We start from the raw sequence: 19,979 nt of genomic DNA on the forward strand, positions 1-19,979 counted from the left end.
TGAACATGTCACCCCATTTTATGACCCCCTACAGCAGTCGGGAGAGAGGGACCTGCAACCTGTCTTGGCAAAACAGTAGAGCTGGCCCTGGTGGTGTGAGTAGGGGTGAGTCAGCTCCAAGGACCAAAGACCCACTCCTTGCTGCAGGCTGCTTTGGGGAGAGCTAGCAGGGACAGTAATGAGAGCTATCCCAGATGATGAGGGGAAGCTGGCAGGCTGACAAACCCAGCAAACACCCAGGCCCAGAACCAGAGCCATGAGTTGGCCCACCCCCAACATTCACCTCCACCCTCTCTCTGTCTCTTTGTCTCTCTGTCTCTGTCTCTGTCTCTCTCTCATTGTTTGGTGGTTTTTCTTTGAAAGTTTTATTTTTTGTATTGGGGGAGGTTGCATGGATAGAGGACCAATGGGAAGAGACTAGGAGTTAAGTGGGATAGAGATGCAAGATGTGAAGTTCACCAAAAAAATCAATAAAAGTTAAAAGAATTAGAAAGCATTGACCATAATGCCTATCTCATAATAAAGGCTAACTCTCTAGTGTAACTTATTAAGCAGCTATATCTAAAACATACTGGTGATACAGTGTCAGTGTCATGATCTAGCCTGTGACTTGGTGCTATCCCTCCCTACTGCTGCCCAGAATGGCAAATGAGGGTCAAACCACATGTCACTGACTCAGAAAAAGATTGACATTCAAAGTGTGGCTCCTATTAAACCCATATTGCTTTTTCCTTTCTTGTAAAGTTTTAAAAAAAGATGGCTTGTTAAGTGTAACCATCATAAGTCAGGGCCTGCCTGTGGAGTTATTATCTCTGATACCTCCCATGCATATTTAGAGGATTTTTTGACAAGAGACAGTTGCCTCCCAGTTAGTTTAGTTTAACAAACTCAGAAGATACATAAATATGTCTCTGTCAAGCATTGATCACATAAGAAGGATCCAGTATTGACCATAATTTCTGAAACCAACTTTGATCATCTGACAATTTGAATTGATGGGGGTCATAAGACAGACTCTTACTTAATTAAAAAACTTTAATTGACAGATTGAACTTTTTTACCCTCATGGTATGCAGCATGATGCTTTGATATGTGTATGCATCATGGAATGGAAAATGCGACATAATTAGCATATGCATTACCTCACACATTTGTTTTTTGTTTTTCTTGTGTTAAGGACACTGAGAAAATGTACATCTTAACAATTTCCAAGTTAAGAATGCATTGTTAACAACCATAATCACCGTGTTCCATGTGGACTGTCTTAGTATTCCTCCTGTCTCACTGAAAGTTTGTATCATTTGACCAACATCTTCTGGATTCTCTAATCCCACCACTCAGCCCAAGTAACCACATTTTGCTCTCCAATTCTATTACTTTATTTGTCTCTCAGACTGCTTTACTTCACGTATTATAATGTCTTTGGGGTTTGCCCATTTGCACCAAAATTGAAAATTTTACATTGCTGACATTTATTTTAAATCAAAAGCCTCCTAAGGGTTCTGTGTGAGTATGCATCTATGTGTATGCATGCGTGTGGATGCAAGAGGACAGCCTTGGGTGCCATCTTCCTTGCTTTGAGATAGGATCTGTCTCTGACCGGGGAACTTAACAAGGTTGGCCAGCAAGCCCTGGAGATCTGCCTGTCTCCTTCATTAAAGCCTGCACTACAAGCAAACACTTCTATGCCTAGATCTTTTACATGAATTCTGGGGGTCAAACACAGGTCCTCATACTTGAACAACAAGCAGTTCACTGACTGAGTCATCACCCCAGTCCATGCTTAGGCTTCCTAGACATATGGTCACATCAGTGTATGTAAAAGTCGGTGGTAGGCCAGCTGTGCCATTTACATGTAAGGACAGTAACTAAATTATCAGCTCACTTGGGAATAGCCACCACTCAGCCTAGGTGATCGACTTCCTTTTGGAAGCTCTTTGGTTCCCCTGCTGTGAATTCTGTAAGAAAACTGGGTTGAGGAAATTACAAATTTTAATCTTAAGTTTATGAATTTGGTTTTTGTTTGTTTTTTAGCCTCCACTTAAGTGCAAACATTCACCATCTATGTTATTTCCATCTATACAGCATTCTTTTTTGAAGGTATGTATGTGTGAATGAGTGTGTGTGTGTGTGTGTGTGTGTGTGTGTGTGTACATGACTCACGGTGCCTGTGGAGTTCAGAAGACAGTGTTGGATGCCCTACAGCTGGAGTTACAGGTTATTGTGATATGAACATCCTAATGTGTGCTGGGAGCTAAATTGGAGTTATTTTCATGAGCAGTGGATGCTCTTACTTACTAGCCCCTATAAGACATTTGTTTGGGGGGGCACTTTTTTATTAATTTACTTTCCACATTCCAATTCCAGTTCCTCCCTCTCCTCCTATTGCCCCCATATCCTTCTCCCCCACATCCCATCTGCTCCTTGGAAAGGGTAAGGCCTCCCCTAGGAAGTCTACTGTCTGCCCCATCATCTTCTTGAGGCAGGACCACCCCTGTGTCTAGGCTGAGCAAGGTATCTCTCTGTATAGAATGGGCTCTCTAAGTCAGTTTGTGCATTAGAGTTAGATCTTGGACCCACTGCCAGCCTATAAGACGTTCTTACTGCTTTATGTTCTTCCCTCCCCAGTTATGCTCAGACAACCTTATTTATTTCTCTATTTCCTGATGTCCAGACATCTGGAGCCCACCTTCCATGAAAAGAATGTCTGGCTCTTTCATGCTTCCCCATCCCACAAGAGCCTCCCTCTATGCAGAGCGCCTTCAGAACTGAACCTCTTTTAAGGAAATAAATGTTACTGATAGATGGAAGAAGCAGTAAAAGCATCACCTGAGAATTTATTAATGTAACTGTGGGAATCTGCTCAATGTGGAAGGTAGCTGGCGATATCGAGAAGTGTTTTGAGTGAAGAGTAATGCAGAGAAGAAGGGGATTGATGTGCCCGTGGCTGTGAGTTCATCTCAGGCACATAAAGCAAACACTCTGCTCTCTTATCCATCATACACATTTAATCTCAGAGATTTCATTGCGTGCTTCATTCACTTTGTGAGTCAAATCCAGGGATGAAAGAGGGGAGTTTTATATGTTTTTGCCTGGCAGTGGGAATGTTAAACTGTGAACAAATTGGGATGTTCTTTTAAAATCCAGTGATTTATCTAATGCTATTTTTCTCCCACTTTCTAAAATTTAGTGTGCTTGTGTGGAACAAAAGCTGCTAGCTGTGCCTGGAAATGGGAACATGGCTGTGATATTCGCTGGAGTGCTAGCTAGCTACAGTGACAGTATATTCTGAGCACCCTCCCCATCACCTCAAAACAAATGAGTCAATAAATCACAGGAGCTGAGGGTGCCAGGGTGTCTAGGAGTGCCTGTCAGGCAGTCTCTGACCTTGCCGTTTTTCTGCTCAGCAGATATCATACACGGATACACTCATCATATCTACCCCAAGTTTACCCCGCCCACTTCTCCAGACACCCTCTACCAGGTCTTCCTCCAACCTTTCTATCTTTTTTAGTTTTTTTAACACACTGAGTCCACTTAGCACCTGTTGCAATACTGACTACTGTTGGCTTGATATTGGGTGGGTCTTGTGCAAGTGACCACAGCTGCAGTGAGTTTAATGCCATCCTCCAACCCTTACATTCTTCATGTTCCTTCTACCAGTTTCCTCAAGCCCCTCCTACCATGCCTTCCCGTGCATGGTAGATTGCTTCCTGTTGGGTATTTGGTCACAGCAATGAAAAAAACAATACTCTTGAAAATTTAGTGTTATTGAGTTATTGAGTATCTTTTGTGTTCAGAAAGAATTTAACATTTCATGATAACTCTATCCCAGTGTCTCTAGATTACATGCTCAAGTATGAATGATTGCTTTTTCAATCTTTACAATGAATGTGTATGTGACACATGGCTGGGAAACATACTGTTGTAACTTTTGCTACTAAGTGACTTCTTGCAGCCCGCTGTTGCTTCACATCCCCATCATTTCCTTTCCTGTCTTCAAACTAACAAAACACAGATATCTGTGGACATCAAAAGAATAATGAAGAAGTTGAAACAAATGTTAGCTATTTGCTAAGGAGATGGCTCAATTGGACAAGCAGTGGGATATGAGTGCGGATCTCCAGAAGGCATGCAAATGCTACAGGTGTAGTGGACCTCACTTGCAATTTCAGCCCTGGGGAACTAAAGCCAGGTAGATAGATCTCAGGAACGCATTGGCTACCAAGTCAAGCCTACTTAGAGTGTTCTTGTTCACAAAAGGACAATTTCCAAAAAAGAAGCCAAGATGAGCAGGACCTGAAGAATGCCACATCAACCTCTTTCCTCTACATTCATGGCCACACATGTATACACACACACACACACACACACACACACACACACACACACACTATTACTGTCATCTCTACGTATGTGTAGGCTTTGTGTCCATGTCATTTGTTAAAACAATAATAAAAGTCAAGAGAGGTTTTGCTGACTAAGGTAAAGAATACATTTGTCTGTGGGTATAAGCATAAATAGAAGGCATCTTGGTGTTATTATGTCAATTAACTCAACAACACTGTTAGTTATACCTGAATCCTAAGATCTCTCCTGCCATGCATTTACCAGACCTGGAGTCCTTCCTGTCAGGAAGTAGTCTGTTACTCCTATTATAATAGTGTCAAACAAGACATTAATTCAGAAACATTGGGAAATGAAGGGTGGTAGGGAGAAAACCTAGGAGCTGGAAGATAGGGAGAAGAGCTGCAAAATGTCATACTCAATGCAAGATACAACCATCATAATCACAAAGTCACAGCCACTGCGTGTGCCTGCACTGAGTCTTCGTAGACGGCGTCCTTCAACAGTCAGGCTTGGATGGAAGACAGCTCAGGGAACCGTACCCCTCATTACTGAGCTGTTTGCTACTGACAGATTAAAGGAGCGGGGAGGCCATTGCCTTTGGTTGTGTACCAACTGATGACTCTACCAGACTCCAGTGAATAATTCCAATCTAGTGCTCACACAGATGGTTCTTGTAAAACTAAATGGGTCACAAAATGAAAACCAAAGTCATCAATCTGGGAAAACGACAGGTAGGAATGAGGGGGACTTATAGGGGTAGGAAGGAGGTGAAAGAGGGTATTCAGGGGAGACTAATTAGAATATATTATGTATGTATATGAAATTGTCAAATAAATTTAATCAATAGAAAAAGATTTTTCTTCTCTTTTAAAGCTTTGCCACCAAACTTTAGTGAACCAATGCATGAAGTGATTCCACACACAACTAAATGTCCTCAGAGGTGGCTCATATCCAGCAGGCTTTCTTGGAGCATGTTGCCAGGTCTCTTAGGGAGCCATCACTGAATGCGGTTCCCTAAGCAATTCGCTCCTCAGAGGCAAGGGATGGAATGTGCCAACTATACAGGGCCCAAGAGAAAGGCACAGCAAAAATAAATATTTGTTTTAAGTGCAGAGGGAAATAAGCATAATAGGGGGAGCACAGAGGGATTCTTTGAGAGAAGTTTTGTAGGCAGATCTGATCCTAAATATGTTATATATTAAGTGTTCCCAATTGCTAGTGGGATTCTACATATTTATCTTCAGTTGACTTTTACAGGTGATTGAAATCATAGAAACATAAGCCTGAAGAGTTTTGAGTGATTCTATGTTTGTGATTTTTGTTTGTTTTAACTTGTGTGAGTGTGTGTGTGCTGTGTCACAGCACACAGTGAGATCAGAGGACAGCTTCAGGCATAGGCCCTCACCTTCCTCCTTGTTTGAGGCAGGGTCTCTTTATAATTTTGTGCTGGGTATGCCAGCCTGTGAGCTTCTGGGGATCTTGATGTTTCTGTCACCCCCGACTTTTCGATAGGAACACTGGGGTTACAAATTCTCACACTACCACATATGTCTCTTAAGTGTTTCCTGGTTTTTCCAATGGTTTCCCACATGAATGGTAAGTAATTTTACTAGTGAACCGTCTTCTTAACCCCTGTGTTTGTGCATTTTATTTAAAACATGAAAAACTGAACAGAGAAGAAAGTAATGTGTGTAAGGCATACAATTGGGCTGAAGCAGGGCTGTTGACTCATGGGTCATTTAAAACATGAAACTCTTGAATCCCAGGCATCAGCCTGGTAATCCAGCATGGGACTGATCAAGACCCCCTGAATCTGGGTGTCAGTGAGGAGGCCTAGGTAATCTATTGAGCCTTGGGCAGCAGATCAGTACCCATCCCAAGTATACACACGGACTTTGGACTCCCATAGAGCAATGTGAGGTGCACTCTCACCCTGAACTCTTGGGGAAGGGTCTAGGCCCTGCCCTATATGAAATGACAGACTATGGACACCCCCATGGAGGGCCTCACCCTCCCTGGGGGAATGAGGGGATAACAGGGGGGGCTGGGGGGAGGGCACGGGAGGAGGGGAGGGAAAGGGAGAGGGACCTGGAACTGACTTGTGAAGCAACCTTGTTTCTTATCTAAATTTAAACTGGAAAATAAAATAAAAAAAACATGAAAAACTGAACAGAGAAGAAAGTAATGTGTGTAAGGCATACAATTGGGCTGAAGCAGGGCTGTTGACTCACGTGTCATTTAAAACATGAAAAACTGAACAGAGAAGAAAGCAATGTGTGTAAGGCATACAATTGGGCTGAAGCAGGGATGTCGACTCACGTGTCATTTCATCTCATGTGTCATTTGTCCCATATTTTACTAAAGTAATGACTGTGAACTTGGCCTAGAGAGGAACAGACTTTTAGATGATGATGGACAGGGCTGGGGTGCAGCTCAGTTGAAAGAGAGCTTGTCTAGCATACACAGAACTGGATTTGGTCCCCAGCACTGTACAAACCTGCCATTGTGGCACACCCCTGTAATCCCAGCACTTGGTTGGAAGGCAAATGCAGAAAGAAATCCTTGGTTCCATCATGGAGTGGCAGAGGCCAGCCTGGTCTAAACATGACCCTCTCTTCAAACTAGTTAAAACATTGAAAAGATTGACTGTACTCCATCAAAGGCAATGCCAAGGTGTTATAAATGTGGGGAAATATGCACTCTGCCTCGATTTGGGTTTCTTCAGTGAACCTTATGGCCCTAGGTCAGACACTACTAGCAGCGTAACCCAGCAGTGGGGTAGCACAATGTGGCGCTGCCCCAGTGAAGTCAAGCATTGAGGTTAACCCTTTATATACATGACTGAGCAACAGAGATACCCGGTGGGGTGTGGCACACAAATTCTCCTCATTGACTTCTTAGATTTCTAAAATTTTTACTAAATGTATTTGTGTGTGTGCCCGCATGTGGAAATCAGAGGACAGCTTACAGAAATTGGTTATCTCATTCCTTCATGTCTGACTTGGGGGTCACACTCAGCTTGTCAGGCAAGTCCTTTACCCAGTGAGCCATCTTACTGGCCATCATTGACTTTCATTAGGTAAGAAATTACGATGAAATCATTTTGGTGGCCTGTTCCTGCTTTTATGTCTTATTCTGGAATCTGGTAGGCATACTTCTGACTCTTGGTGACACTTGCTCTAGAAGCCACTGGACACTCTGCTAGGCTGTGAATGCCATGTGCTCCACACACAGGAACAGTTGCAACCCAATGGGCCCTGGAGTCCCAGGTTTATAGAGCATCACTTCTTGCAGAAACCAGCCTTTGCCTTCCATAGCTGAAGTTGTGTTAATAAGTTGTGGGGAAATCTGTCTGCCTGTCTGTCCTGGGTGTTGTTATTAAGTATGTCTCAGATTCACTCCCCTGCAGGTACTGTTTTCACTCGTTAGTTCTTTGTTTCCCTGATGAGTGACAGAACTAGACATGATGATACTCATTTCCCCCAGCACTGGAGTGGAGGAAAGAGGAACATCAGAAAGGCAACGGCATCTTCAGCTACATAGAGCACATTGAATAATTCGAAGACAGCCTGGGCTTCACAAGAAAAATTTGTATTGTGGTAGCACTCAAGAGGGAGAGAGCTTTGCGAGTTCAAAACCAACCTGAACTGTGTAGTGTGTTATGGAGTAGCTGAGGTTCTATAGTGAGACCCTGTCTAGTGAAAATATTAAATCAAATTAGCAATGCTAAAAGCTTTTGGAAAATGAGTGTGATTTATATCCTGTGTTGGAGCTGTTGAGCTTTGTGCCTCAGTTTACCTGGAGAGTTCTCTAGAATGAAATACTACTGGCCCCACTCACCAGGGCCAGAGTTTGCCAAGGAATCTGCATTTGAGGCAAGCACTGCTTTTCTCCCTCTTCCTTCCCCTCCACTGATTCGAATGCCAGTTGCAATTGGCATCAGAAGCCTTGAGCTAAGGATATGTTAGAGATTTGTCATTGTTAGGCAAACCACATACTAAAAAATCGGAATTACAAAATGGCTGTCAAACTCCGAGGTCATCTACATCATAGCTCAATTTGCTCCTATACGGGCTATTCATCAGAGCTCAATCAGCTCCTACGTGGACTGTTCCTACAGAATCCTCAGTGTCTTCTGTTAACTGTGCTCAAGTTCACATTCTTAACTGTTTCAGACACCCATCCGTCCATCTCCACCTTAACACCACCACCCCATACGTACATGCAAACACAGAAACAAACACATGAACATACACAGAGAAACATGAGCACACATATAGGCACATGCATGTGTCCACATGTATGCACTCATAGATATGCACACAAAGACAACCAGATATATGTCAGACATATATGCACACATGAATGTATATGTAGAGACACATGCATGCATATCAATTTGGACATATATGCACACATGAATGTATATGTAGAGACACATGCATGCATATCAATTTGGACATACATATACACATAAACACACACACACACCTCTGAAAATAGCCACCAATCCACTGCTCAGGGGCCTTCCCTGCTATTAGATTGTGGAGAAATTCTGTCACATTTGGCCTGTTCCCTCTTGGCTCTCCAGCTTCATCTCTAACCCCAACCCCACCAAGTTCCTTTCAGGGTCTCCCAGTTGGATACTCACTTCTCATTCTTGGGTCATCCTCTCCCTTTTCTGATAAGCCCCTCTATTTATCCAGATCTCAGTTCAGCAAAAATCATGCCCTTGCCACTCATGTGTGTATTACATGCGTGTGCATCATACACATACAGGTACACCAGTGTGGGTGCTCATACACATAGGAGCATGGAGATCAGAGGTGAAGAATATTCCCCAATTGTTCGCCACTTCAATTTTTTCTAAGATGCAAGGTCCCTTGTTGAATCTGGAGCTTACTGTTGGTTTCAAGCCCAGGGATCCTCGCACCTCTGCTCTCCTGTCCCAGTGCTGGAACTACAGGAGTGCACCACCAGGCCCTCTCTTCATGTGTTTACTTGGGATCTGCACTCAGGTCCTTAACTTGCACAGCCAGAACTTTTACCAGCTGAGCCATGTCCTCGGTGTAATTTATTTCTTTACACAGAGTCTCTCGCTGGGACTGGGCTCCTAATAAGACTAGGGTGGCTAGCCAGTGAGGCTGAGGACCCATCTCCTCTCTGCTTCTGGTATTACAGGTGTGCACTGCTCTGCCCAACTTTTTATGGGGGATGTACAGGGATCAAACGGGTGTCCTCTTCTTGAACAGCAGGCACTTAACCCATTAAGCCTTCTTTCCATCCATCTGCATTACTCTCTTTTTGAATGCCCTCACACTGTGTACTGAGATTCTTGTGACATTTTGACTGGTAGCCATCGTATTATGTGATATGCTCGACAAGAGCAGGGCCATGTGTGTTTTACATCTCTGTGTCCCTGGCACTCTTTCCCATGCCTGATTCATTACTGCTTATCAAATATTGACTAAATGGATAGCTGAGTTAATTTAATCGTGGAGTCAGATGACCTCACAGAACATTGGAGTCCTACTGTGTACCTGACTGAAGGAAGCTAATCACTTAAACATCAATAAATCTCATTTGAACAGTTTAACAAAGGATAACATGACCATTTTCCTCCATATATGCATTGAATTTTTGTTTTATTTGAGTTGGGATCTCATGTAGCCTATGTTCGGTATTGTGCTTGCTGTGTAGCTGGGGATAACTTTGACCTCCTCCTGAGTATTTGGATTAGAGAAATGCACCAAGTTCTGGGGATGGAACCCAGGGCTTTATGCATGTTAAGCAGGTCCTTTACCACCGGAGCCACACCCAGCCCTTCCTCCACCTTTTTAAGCCTTCTTCTTTGTAGACAAAGCACCATCTGTCTGCTGGTGTAGAGCTGGGCTGCCTGCTCTCAGAACTAAATGAGCTCCCAGGACTATGATCCGTCTGAGTTAAGCAGAGGCAGCCCGGAGTTGTGTGTTGATTGATTCTTTTTTACATAGTCCTGATGATGCAGACTGTTCCAGAAGAAAAGCAGAGCATCCCTCACTGGTGAATCATCGCCTTGCTTACCACTTAGAGAAACAAACGGCTCTGAGGGAAGCTTTATGTACCAACAAGTCAGAATTTGATTTAAACCCTTCAGTGCTAACTGAGCCCCTAAATCTTTACCTTCAAGGAGACTGGCTTGTATTTGTTGACGCAAACAGGATCATGGTTCCAGCCATATATGAAATATGTGGGGAGCAAGCATTGTTTGTGTAGCAGCTTCACTTCTGTGGGATTCACTGCTGATTAAAGTCTATAAAAATGAAAACAGGTCACCTCTGGAACCAACCTTTCCTCCTCACAGTCTGTTATTCTACAAGTGGTCCTTGCTTGCTTTTCTGGCTTGTGCCTGGGAAGCTACTGGGAAGACAATGTTTTATCTGGGGCTCCAGGTTTCTTTCTCATGGCTTATATTCTCAACCACAGTTTCCCTGTGTCTCCATCTCCCTATCTGCCTCTATTGCTGTCTCTGTCTCTCTCTCACCATGTCTGTCAATCTCTGTGTCTCTTGGTCTCTGTCTCTCTAGCCATCCCTGTCTGTCTCTACCTGTCCATCCATATCTTACTGTCGTTCTTTGTCTTTCTCTATATCTTCTGTCTTCCTGCCTCCCTCTCTCTCTCCACCTCTCTCTGTTCTGTCTCTGTCTGTCTTTGTGTCACTCTCTCTGTTTTTCTCCTTCTTACCCCTTTCCTCTCCTCCCATAGATCTTTAACTGGTGACGATAGTAAATTTCTGCTGTCTTGTCTGATTGTATGTTAGTTACACTTAGAAAAAAATGAAGATCCTTGATTTTTTAATGTTGTCATGCTTTAATGAGTTTAAGATAAATTTAGAAGCCACCCAGCATCAAATGATCAGTTGTGCTGAGGGGCGCAGCCATGTTTCCCTTCATATCTGTCTCCATTCACTTTTCTCTTTGCTTGGCCTCTTCTAGAGGCTCCTTTTAATTTGAACTCTTAATGCTTCATTGTTCTCTAACATTCTCACAGATAAATAATTGTGTGAAGGTGTGGACAAAATAACCTAACCCTAGTGGAACAGTGTTTGTAAGCAAATGAGGTCATCTTATTCTTCCTCCCCCTCCTCTTTTAATTTAGACAGAGTCTCACATATTCCAGGTTAACTTCAAACTCACTATGCAGCTAAGGCTAGCTTTGAAGCCTTGATCTTTGTATTAGTCAGCATTCTAGAGGAACAGAACTGGTAGAAAATATTTTTCATATGTATAATATATGTATGTATGTACATATACTTTTATGTGTTAAAAGGGGATTTATTAAAGTAGCTTACAGGCTGTAGTTTCGCTATTCCAACAATGTCTGTCTCCTGACAGAAGGGTGAAGACTTCTGTAGTTCATCAATCCATGAGGCTGGGTATCTCAGCTTATACCAGCAAAGGAATGCCTCAGCGGCAGAATCGATGAATTTGCCAGTGAGAGTGAGGGCAAGCAGGTGAAAAGCAAAAGCTTCCTTCTTCCGTGTGCTTTTATATAGGTTGCCAACAGTGTGACCCAGATTTCAGGTGGGTCTTCTCACCTCAGTGATCCACTCAAGAATTTTCTTCACAGATGTGCCCAGCTGCTCAGGTTTTAGGTGATTTCAGTTGTAGTCAAGTTTACAGCCAACATGAGCCATCAAAGTCCTCTTGTCTCCATCTCCCAAGTGCTGGGATTCAAGACTGGCTTTGAGTCTTTGTTTTCTAATGACGCAACTGCATACTAATGATTAAAAATAGTAGCAGGAAAATGAGTGATGAAGGGATGCTTCTCAGTAAGGTTACCTTACAAGCACGACCTTTTCCCTCCTCTCTGTCCTGTGGAATCTAAGGGTCTCTGTTTCCATCAATGGTGCAGCCATCTCTGGCACACACGTCCACTCTAGTTCTTCCAGGACTCCATATTCTCAGTCCTGGAAGAGACATCCACTCACCCCTGCAACACCCTTCAGCCAGAGCATTCTCTTTCTTTTCCTGCCTCAGCTGACTTTCATTTTCTTCTCTCTTGTCACTTTTTGCTTGGCCACAGGCAATTTGCATGCAATTGCCACACTCGTTCCCTTACCACCTTCTTATTAGCAAAGGTAGAGGGGATAGAAGTCCACTTTCCTTTCTCTTGTCATTGTCCAACTGAGCTAACTGCTAACCATTCTAATTATGGCACTTCTCTATAGCATTTCCCATAGTAGCAATTAGTATGTACTTCCCCCTCCTGGCCTCCACGTCCTCTTTATTCCAAGTAAAAGCAAGCTGATCCATTTCTGTAACTTGCAAGACACTCCCTGGTCCAGCTTATGGTGTGTGTGCATGCGTGCGTGCATGTGTGTGTGTGTGTGTGTGTGTTTTGCATATGTACAGGTGAACATGTATATAGAAGTGCACATGAACACATAGACATGTATTGTGGAGGCCAGAAAACAACCTTGACTGTCATTCCTCAGGTCCCATTCACCTTGTTTTCTCTCTGTATGTTTTTGAGAAAGGCTCTCTGCTTAGAATGACTTTTCCCTACTCTAAAGCCTCGCTATTTTCATCATTTGGTGTCAGCACAAAAGGATAGCTTCTTAGGCAGTTCCGTTCTGATGTCACCAAATCTTATCCCAGACTGTCCCTAATTATACTCCTCTCGGTCACAGTGTTCATTTGTATTCATTTTCCCATAGCATTTGCCACTAACAACAGTTGTATTACTTAAAGACGTGGTTTGCCATTTGTCATGTTTCCCAACATTAGCTGTGATTTCATTAATTGTAAGAATGCAGTTCTGTTTTTCCTGTCTTGATGCCTGGATCAGCAAATGGTTTCTAGTGGTAAGAAGACTCAGTGTGCTGAGTGCATCAGTGAACTGTGCTTGAACTCTTTCCAAGAATCACTTTTGTCATGGTTTGAGTGTGAAATTCACCACCTCCCTCCCCCAATATGCTCGTGTGTTTAAAACTTGCTCCCTGACTCGGGTGGTGCTGTCTGTGAAGGTTATGGGACTTCTTAGGAGGTGGAGCCTTCCTAAAAGAAGTTGGGCACTAGGAATGAGCTTTGAGGTTACAGCCCAGTCTAGCTTGCTGTCCACTCTCTGCTTCCTAAGTGGATATGATGTGAGCAGCCAAACTCCAGCTCCTGACATCATGTTTTTGTTTTTATTTTAACTTTAGACTTTTTGTCAGTAAATTGACTAAGATTCTATCAAAGCTCAGTGCTGATATACAGGGTAGCATTCATAAGTATAAACAAAGGTAGGATGTACCTTAATAAAGGAAGTAGGGATATTATATTTAGGCAAAAGATATATTCCTTAGACTGCTTCAATAGTAAACAGTCAACAGCACATGTTTTACAAGATAGCTTTACACAAAATCATGCAGGAGTCCAGGAGAGATATTAATTGACTGGTGGAACTATTGTGATGAAATTCAGTACCTGCTAATTGAGTGTTCATGACAGTGTTGTGGAACACAGCTACTGTGGATAATGAAAGTGGCAACCTATGAATATGTGTGTGCTGACAAACTTATTTAGGGAACAAAAAAATCAAGACTTGCTGAACATAAGGTGCCCAAGATCATTTACTGAGCTTCTAAAAGGTAGAGTTGGAATATGCCTGTGCACATGTGCATATTGATTCGTATGTGTTCATGTTTGTTGGAGACAGTCTCACATCTCATTCCTCAGGAATGAGGAATTGGGTTTTTATTTTGTTTAATTAATAGCTATAGAAATAACCACTTATGAGCTGGGTGCTAGTGGCACACACCTTTAATCCCAGCACCGTGGAGGTAGAGGCAGGTGGATCTCTATGAGTTCAAGGCCAGCCTGGTCTACAGAGCAGGTTCCAGGACAGTCTCCAAGACAATACAGAGAAACCCTGTCTCGAAAAACCAAAGACAAAAAGAAAGAAAGAAAGAAAGAAAGAAAGAAAGAAAGAAAGAAGGAAAGAAAGAAAGAAAGAAAGAAAGAACCACTTATTATTTGGCCTGCCAATGCTCCCTAGTACTGGGATCCTGGGGGCCACCATACTTGACATTTTCTGTATGAGTCTAGGAATGAAACTTAGGTACTTGTGTTTGCAAGGCCAACATTTTATGGACTGAGCCATCTCCCCAGCCAGGTATTATCACTTTCATAATCCACTGTCTGTGTATTATATTCAGAAATCACAGAGAAAATTATATTCAGAAATCTCCACAAAACAAACTAACATGGTCAACCTACTGCATGAGTATTTATGTACACGGATTTTTATACATATAGACATAGGTGCTTTATATGCATATGTACTATAAGATACACTCTTATATACTTAATAATGCATTTTCAGAATTATTTTAAAGTGTTTTGGATCCTTCCGAGTACCTTGGTGAATGCAATTTTAAAACTTGTGGCTCCCTCAAGGTTGTTTCCTTCTAAACAGATGATATGAGTCCCTTGAAGGAGGGGTTATTGTGTTTTGCTTTCATATTTGCAGATGATCTTCATTCAATACTAAAAATAAAGAATTCTGTCAGTATGGCAAATCCACTTTAGGCCAGATGGTTGGCAATCTGCTGTGCCAGAGCCAAGATCACTGCAGTGTATGCTGGGAATTAAATAGTGTTATAGGATCATTCACCTGGTATGTGATGCAAGGGCCTTGGTCATGCACAACATAAGGAATATTGTTCATATGGTACTGTCTTTTTTATCCTTTTGTATGATTGTGTGTAATGCATGTCCTTGTGTTCATATGTATAAGTACTGATGCTCCTGAGGGGGGCAAAGGACACCTTGAAATATTGGAGCTCACATTTCACCTTGTTTGGGATAGGATCTTGTTTACTGCTGTATGTCAGGCTAGGTGGCCTGCTTGTTTCCCTGACTTCGCCTGTCTCTGCCTCCTGTCTCACTGTAGGAATGCTGGGAATATAAACACATAAGATTGTATCTGGCTTTAACATAGTTTATGGGGATCAGAAGTCTGGTCCTCACATTTGGGCAGCAAGCACTTTCACCCACTCAGTCATCTCTATCACCCACTGAAAGCAAGAATAAGCAAGAGTCTCAAATTAACACTTCCCTCAGCTTCCAAAAAGCTGTCAGAGACAAGGTTGAGTGTGAAGCTTCCAACAGGGAGGCAAGACAAGGCAACAACATTTTATGTCTTCCTCAAGGGTGTACAACAAATCCTGAAGTGTTAGAAGAGGAATACAAGAGCCCTTAGAAATTAGGTTAATCGTGGCTGGAGTAACTATATGGTTTGAGCATAGAATTCCAACTGGCTGGAGACATAGTTCAGCAGTGCCTGCACTTACCCTGAAAGCATAAAACTCAAGTTCATATCCCAAGAACCTATACGAATACCACATAGACATACAGGTCTGCCTGTAATTGAAGTCATGAAAGGCAGAGACAAGGGATTCCCTAGATAAAGCAGGTTGTAGCAATGAGCTGTATGGATAACCTATGATTCTGACTGAGAGACATTGTCTCAATGAATAAGGTAGAGGAGTAATACAGAATGATTCCACCAACCTCAGTCCTCCACATACATGCATTTGCATGCATACATACATGCATACCACATATATATCTGCAATACATACAAGAAAATGCATATATACATGCATATCACACACAAAAAGTGCACTAAAATCTGATATCACCATTTCAATATGTTGTATTTATTTTTCCTCTTTGCCTTTCACAAATGAAAACATCAAGATTAGTGTATTTTTTCTCAGTCTAAAGCATAGCTGGCTTATATTGTAATGATACAAGTTGATTAATCACATGATTGTGCCTGAAGCTTGACTGGCTCTGTAGCTTCTCCAACTGAGTGGATTACATGCATCTTCAGACGCATGGCCCAGTGGCTTTACCTTACTAGAGTCTAGAGGCAGGGGAATCAAAAAAATAAAACAAAACTTCTAATGTAGGACTGGAAAAAACAGTACAGTTAATACAGTACAGTTAATACAGTACTTGGCTTACAAGCATGACAACCTGAGTTTGGCACACTGAACTCATGTAAAATGTTTAGGCATAGTGGTATATGTTTTAATCTCAGCACTGGGGAGTTGGTGACAAACAGATCCCTGGGGTGGGGCTTCCTCTCAGCTAGCCCTGCTGACTTGGTGAGTTCTAGACTGGTGAGAGTGGATGTCTTTAAAACAATCAGAGTGGTGGCATTTAAGGACCATCCCCATTGAGTGACTTCTGACCTCCTTTTTGCATGAACGCACATGGTCTATGGACACATATGTTGCAGGTGCACATATGCCCACACACAAACTACAGATCTACTGTGCTTACTACTGTCAGCACAACTCCTCTTGTTTCACCAAGTCTTCTCTACCTCAGCGCAGGGAAAGGCTCAGAAGCAGCAGAGTCAAATCCAGACATCTTCACTTGAGACTTTTGTGATGTTTCATCTGTAGATTATTGAAAACATACCTTTTCTTTTGGGCTTCAGGAAAGAGTGTCTGAGGAAGAGAGAAAACATCAAGAAGCACTGGCTGATCTCCATGCTGTGGTAGATGAAGACTCAAGAAGTGAAAATAGCAGTACCGATGAGGGAAAAGAAAACACCAGGCTGCTCTTAAAGAGACTGAAGGCCCTGGAGGTAAGACACCCATCTATCCACCCACTGAGAGACACATCCGCTGGTTCCAGTACTGACCTGATGGTACTGGTATGATTATGAGTTCCAGGGTGCCTCTTTTATTTCCTCCAGGCAGGTGATACTGTCTGCCAATAGGATCCCTTCCTCAACAATGGACACAGTTAAAATTCACTGCCCTGGAAGGGTCTTGACTCAGTCAGTCCAGCTGTATTGCTTCAAAAGAGAAAACAGCACCACAGTTCAGTTCCCAATCCCAGTCTCTAAAGTTGCCAGCATTTTAGGCAGGAGTTATGGACCGCTTGACTTTCTTTTTCTAATTCCTCATAATATGGAAGCATGAACAAATGAGTAAACAAATGATACATTAGTATATAGAATGGTTGCAGAAGGTATGTACAGGTTTTTGTTAGACCCATTACATTAAGAAAAAAGACATGTGTAGATATCATCATGTAAGGTACATGCAGAGAGAGCATCAACACCAAGCTATGGGGTCTTTGAAGGAGATCCAGATGCACCCCAGCTCTCCAACACAGTTTAAAAGAACCAGATGCTCTGTAGCTTGGAGGCATTTATTTTACCTTAAGTGGTCATTCCTCAGTTATCCTAGCTGTCATTGGAGAACATTTTGCTTGTTTGTTCTTGTTTGAGGTTTTTGAGACTTAAGTGGAAATATTTGAGATTTGAGTGAAGATATTAACTTCATCCATCCTAGAGGAGCATCATTTGTCTAAGAGAGTTTAAATTAGGGATTGTCTACATTTGGTTGGACTTGGGCATGTCTATGGGAGATTGTCTTGATTACCTCAGTTGATCTGGAAAGACCCAGGCCTCTGTGAGTGGCACCATTCCCTAGATAGGAGGTCCTGAATTGTGTAGGAGTAGAGCTATAGAGCTGAGTGCAGGGCATACATATATTCTCTCTCTGCACTTGACTCTGGGTGTGGCTAGATGTTCCATGTCCCTTACACTGTGATGCCCCCACATTTATGGGACATAATCTGAAACTGTAAGTTGCAAATCCTTTTTCCCTAAACTTTACTCTCTATCAGGGTGTTTTGTCTCAGAAAAGGAAATGAAATTGGAACACACATCATCTAAAAACACAGTCAGTTGGTAATACACTAGCCTATCATGGGGAAGCTCTGAGTTCCCTCCTCAGCATCGCATAAAATCGGGTATGGTAGTATAGATCTGAAATTTCTGCAGCAGAATCACAAATTTAGGATCATGTTTCATTACAAAATGAGTTCCCAGGGTGACCTGGGCTACATGAGAATCTGCCACAAAACAAAAACAAAGGAACAATAATAAAAACATAGTCCTACTGGAATACTTTCATAGTATGCCAAACCAGGACCTGCTCCCTGCCTGCTGTCCATAGCCCTGCCTCTGATCACAGGCATCCAGTATAGAGGGCTGCCTTTTAGATTCTGATTTCCTTAAGGCAATAGGTGCTTGAGCCAGATTCTCAAGATTTTGTTTGGATCCATGCTCAATTAACATTAGTAATTAAAACAATACCCACAGAAATACCTACATGCTAACCCAATCCAGATAATTCTTCACTGAGACTCTTTCCAGGTAATTCTAGGTTGTGTCAGGTTAACACTTAAATCTAACCATCACATGTACTGATCTTTTCCAAGGTTGTTGTCTATTCCTTAGTTGCATGCTTACTCTTAATCTGAATAGAATAACTAATGCAAAACTATGATTAAAAGACTGTGGTACGCCTACACCACACAGACATTCCTGAAAACTGATGGCTGGGCAGAGTGTGAGAGCCCAGGCAGAAGAGCTGTTGTCTATGAAAACATCTGGATCCCTTGGAGGAGGGGCAGTGATCACCTGTGTCTCCAGAGGCTCTTATACCTTGGTAGAATTTTATATACACTTAGGAAATATTCCTTGGGGGAAAGGATGATTCCATCCAAAAGTGTTAGGAAATCCCATACTGAATTAGGTTCAACAGGAATGAGTTGATATTACATGTACTTCAGATGTTAGTTCTTACCTAATTATTTTAGTGAAATTGTTCTCAGTTCATCTCATTGTCTGGGAGACTTGGTGAAGGGCATTTTATTTAATCAAGCTAAAAGGTGTTTAAAATGTCTTTGGCATCAAATGTTCTTAAACTTCAGGATATATACATATTTATATAGTTTTCCCCTTCCAAGAGATCATTGCATACTGGGCAACAACTCTTCCTTCCAATATTATTCAGCTGCAATAACTAATGTCTTGAAGTGCCCTTAATGCCCATAGTTTCAATTCACAATGTGTTTTATTTCCTGAATTGAATCACTGTAATTGAAGAGTAACTGTTTATTTTTAAATTCTTTGTATCATATTTGTTTAACTCACTACTTGGTCATTGATCTCACCATTTTATTTTTGATGGATCTGTGATTTTTATTAAAACATATATGTATTTATTTTTTGTGTGAAGGTACACATGAGCAGCCCATGTGTTAGAGGACAGCCTGTGGGAATTGGCTCTCCCCTTTTACTATCTTGGTTCTGGGGATTGAATTCAGATTGTCAGTCTTGTCAGCAAGAACTCTTACCTGGTGAGCCATCTCCCTGCCCCCATTATATTGTTAATGGCATAAATTTAGGTGAGTAGGCTGGACTAGGGTTTTAGGTAGTCCAGCTTTGTAATTTTTCTAAGGCTGCTTTGATGTCTTGATACCCTTGCCTCTACCTCCTGAAAGCTGGCATTGTAGGTATGCACCACACTCAGGTCTATAACATCTTTTATTTGCATGTAATTGGATTTTTTTAAATTTTATTTTCCAGTTTAAATTTAGATAAGAAACAAGGTTGCTTCACAAGTCAGTTCCAGGTCTCTCTCCCACTCCCTCCCTTCCTCCCGTGCCCTCCCCCCCCCCGTTATCCTCTCATTTCTCCAGGGAGGGTGAGGCCCTCCATGGGGGTGTCCATAGTGTGTCATTTCATATAGGGCAGGGCCTAGACCCTTTCCCAAGAGTTCTGGGTGA

General features: G+C 42.2%; 1 protein-coding gene across 4 annotated transcripts in view; it reads left to right on the top strand.

Annotated features, from left to right (window-relative positions):
• Positions 1–19,979, top strand: part of Nckap5 (NCK associated protein 5) — an 831,052-nt gene that overhangs the window by 475,917 nt on the left and 335,156 nt on the right. For all 4 annotated transcript variants that reach the window (XM_040738960.1, XM_040738961.1, XM_040738962.1 and 1 more), the window contains one exon: positions 16,828–16,977. In XM_040738960.1, the coding sequence (XP_040594894.1) occupies positions 16,828–16,977 (150 nt within the window). The remainder of the gene's footprint in view (positions 1–16,827; positions 16,978–19,979) is intronic.

The sequence above is a fragment of the Mesocricetus auratus genome, unplaced genomic scaffold (genome assembly GCF_017639785.1).
Source record: "Mesocricetus auratus isolate SY011 unplaced genomic scaffold, BCM_Maur_2.0 Super-Scaffold_100676, whole genome shotgun sequence".
NCBI lineage: Eukaryota > Metazoa > Chordata > Mammalia > Rodentia > Cricetidae > Mesocricetus > Mesocricetus auratus.